The following is a 1263-nucleotide window of genomic DNA, read 5'->3' as shown; positions in this document are numbered from 1 at the left end:
TATATATATATATATATATATATATATATATATATATAACCCTACAGAAATCATAGGCTTTGATGTAAATATGTATCCCTTATGGTCACTACTCATCATATAGAAATTTGGTAAAATAAATCACATAAATAAAGGGAGCGGCACCAAAAGGAGGAAAATGAACCTTTCAACAACATAAGCAAGAGGCACCAAGAAGGCAGTGGCAATGATGAGGCGGTAGGCGATGAAGATCCTAATGTTCATTCCATCAATAGCGATTAGTTTGTAAAGTATGTTCAATACCGCACCTACAATGCTTGCCAACACCATTCCTAGAACTGGTTTTGACTCATTTAACAAAGTACACAAGCGCTTGCAACTCCTCCTATTCCTCAGCTCCATGCATTGTTTAGAGAGATATCCCATGTTAACTGCTAACGATTCTTTTGATAGTGTGTAATCCTCCTAGACATAATATATATGCACACACACATACCAGCTAGGCTTCTTAATTAAACTGGGTTCATATCTTTGAAATGGATTTTCTGGTAGATTTGAGTGTTGCTAAATATATTTTGCTAGATTAGGTGGTATATTATTCCTTATACTTTTGTTTGTATCCACCAAATGTGTATACATCTGGATTGCTATGGCTAGCACTCATAAATAAAAGATACGAGATCTTGACATGATCAATTTTTGGATTCTCAAGATCCTTTTTTGATGCATAAAGCATTTAACACGCATGGACGTGCATGTAATTTTGCAAAATCCATTTCTTTTTGACCTTCAACAAAAAAGGATGTATTAAAAAAAAATACAGATAAGGATATAATATATAATCCTGAAATATCTTTGCCACATATTATGAACTGACCTAGCTCAGAATCTTTTTACCTGCTTTGTGTTGTGTGCTTGAATACCTTTAGTGAGTTACCTTTCTATGTATGAGAATGTGCTTACCTAATATACCTCTGTTTACAATTTGCTCGACCAAACAACGATTTATTTTTTTATTTTTTTTTAAGAAACAGGAAAAAAATAAGAAGAAAAACTAAGTTCCAGACTTGCCAGAAGTCTATCAATTTCAATCTCTATCCGAGTAGAGGAAGTCATGCGCACACCTTGACCCAAACAACAAAGGAATCTATGGTAAAAACACCATCTGACTTTAGGGGTCATAATGCACTACTAGGAAAAAGGCTTAAGAGACGAAATTTTTCAAATTCGTCGCTTAAGTAACCACTTAAGAGACAAAATTTTTCAAATTCGTCGCATCAGTTC

General features: G+C 34.0%; 1 protein-coding gene across 1 annotated transcript in view; it reads right to left on the bottom strand.

The window, feature by feature from the left end:
• Positions 1–405, bottom strand: part of LOC101302697 (auxin-induced protein 5NG4-like) — a 4056-nt gene extending 3651 nt beyond the window's left edge. Inside the window, exon 1 of the mRNA XM_004288630.1 lies at positions 164–405. Within this exon, the coding sequence (XP_004288678.1) occupies positions 164–405 (242 nt within the window). The remainder of the gene's footprint in view (positions 1–163) is intronic.
• Between the last annotated feature and the right edge of the window lie 858 nt (positions 406–1263).

Source organism: Fragaria vesca, linkage group LG1 (assembly GCF_000184155.1).
Source record: "Fragaria vesca subsp. vesca linkage group LG1, FraVesHawaii_1.0, whole genome shotgun sequence".
Taxonomy (NCBI): domain Eukaryota; kingdom Viridiplantae; phylum Streptophyta; class Magnoliopsida; order Rosales; family Rosaceae; genus Fragaria; species Fragaria vesca.
The sequence above is the reverse complement of the archived record's forward strand: the minus strand, read 5'-3'. Positions and strand labels throughout refer to the sequence as shown.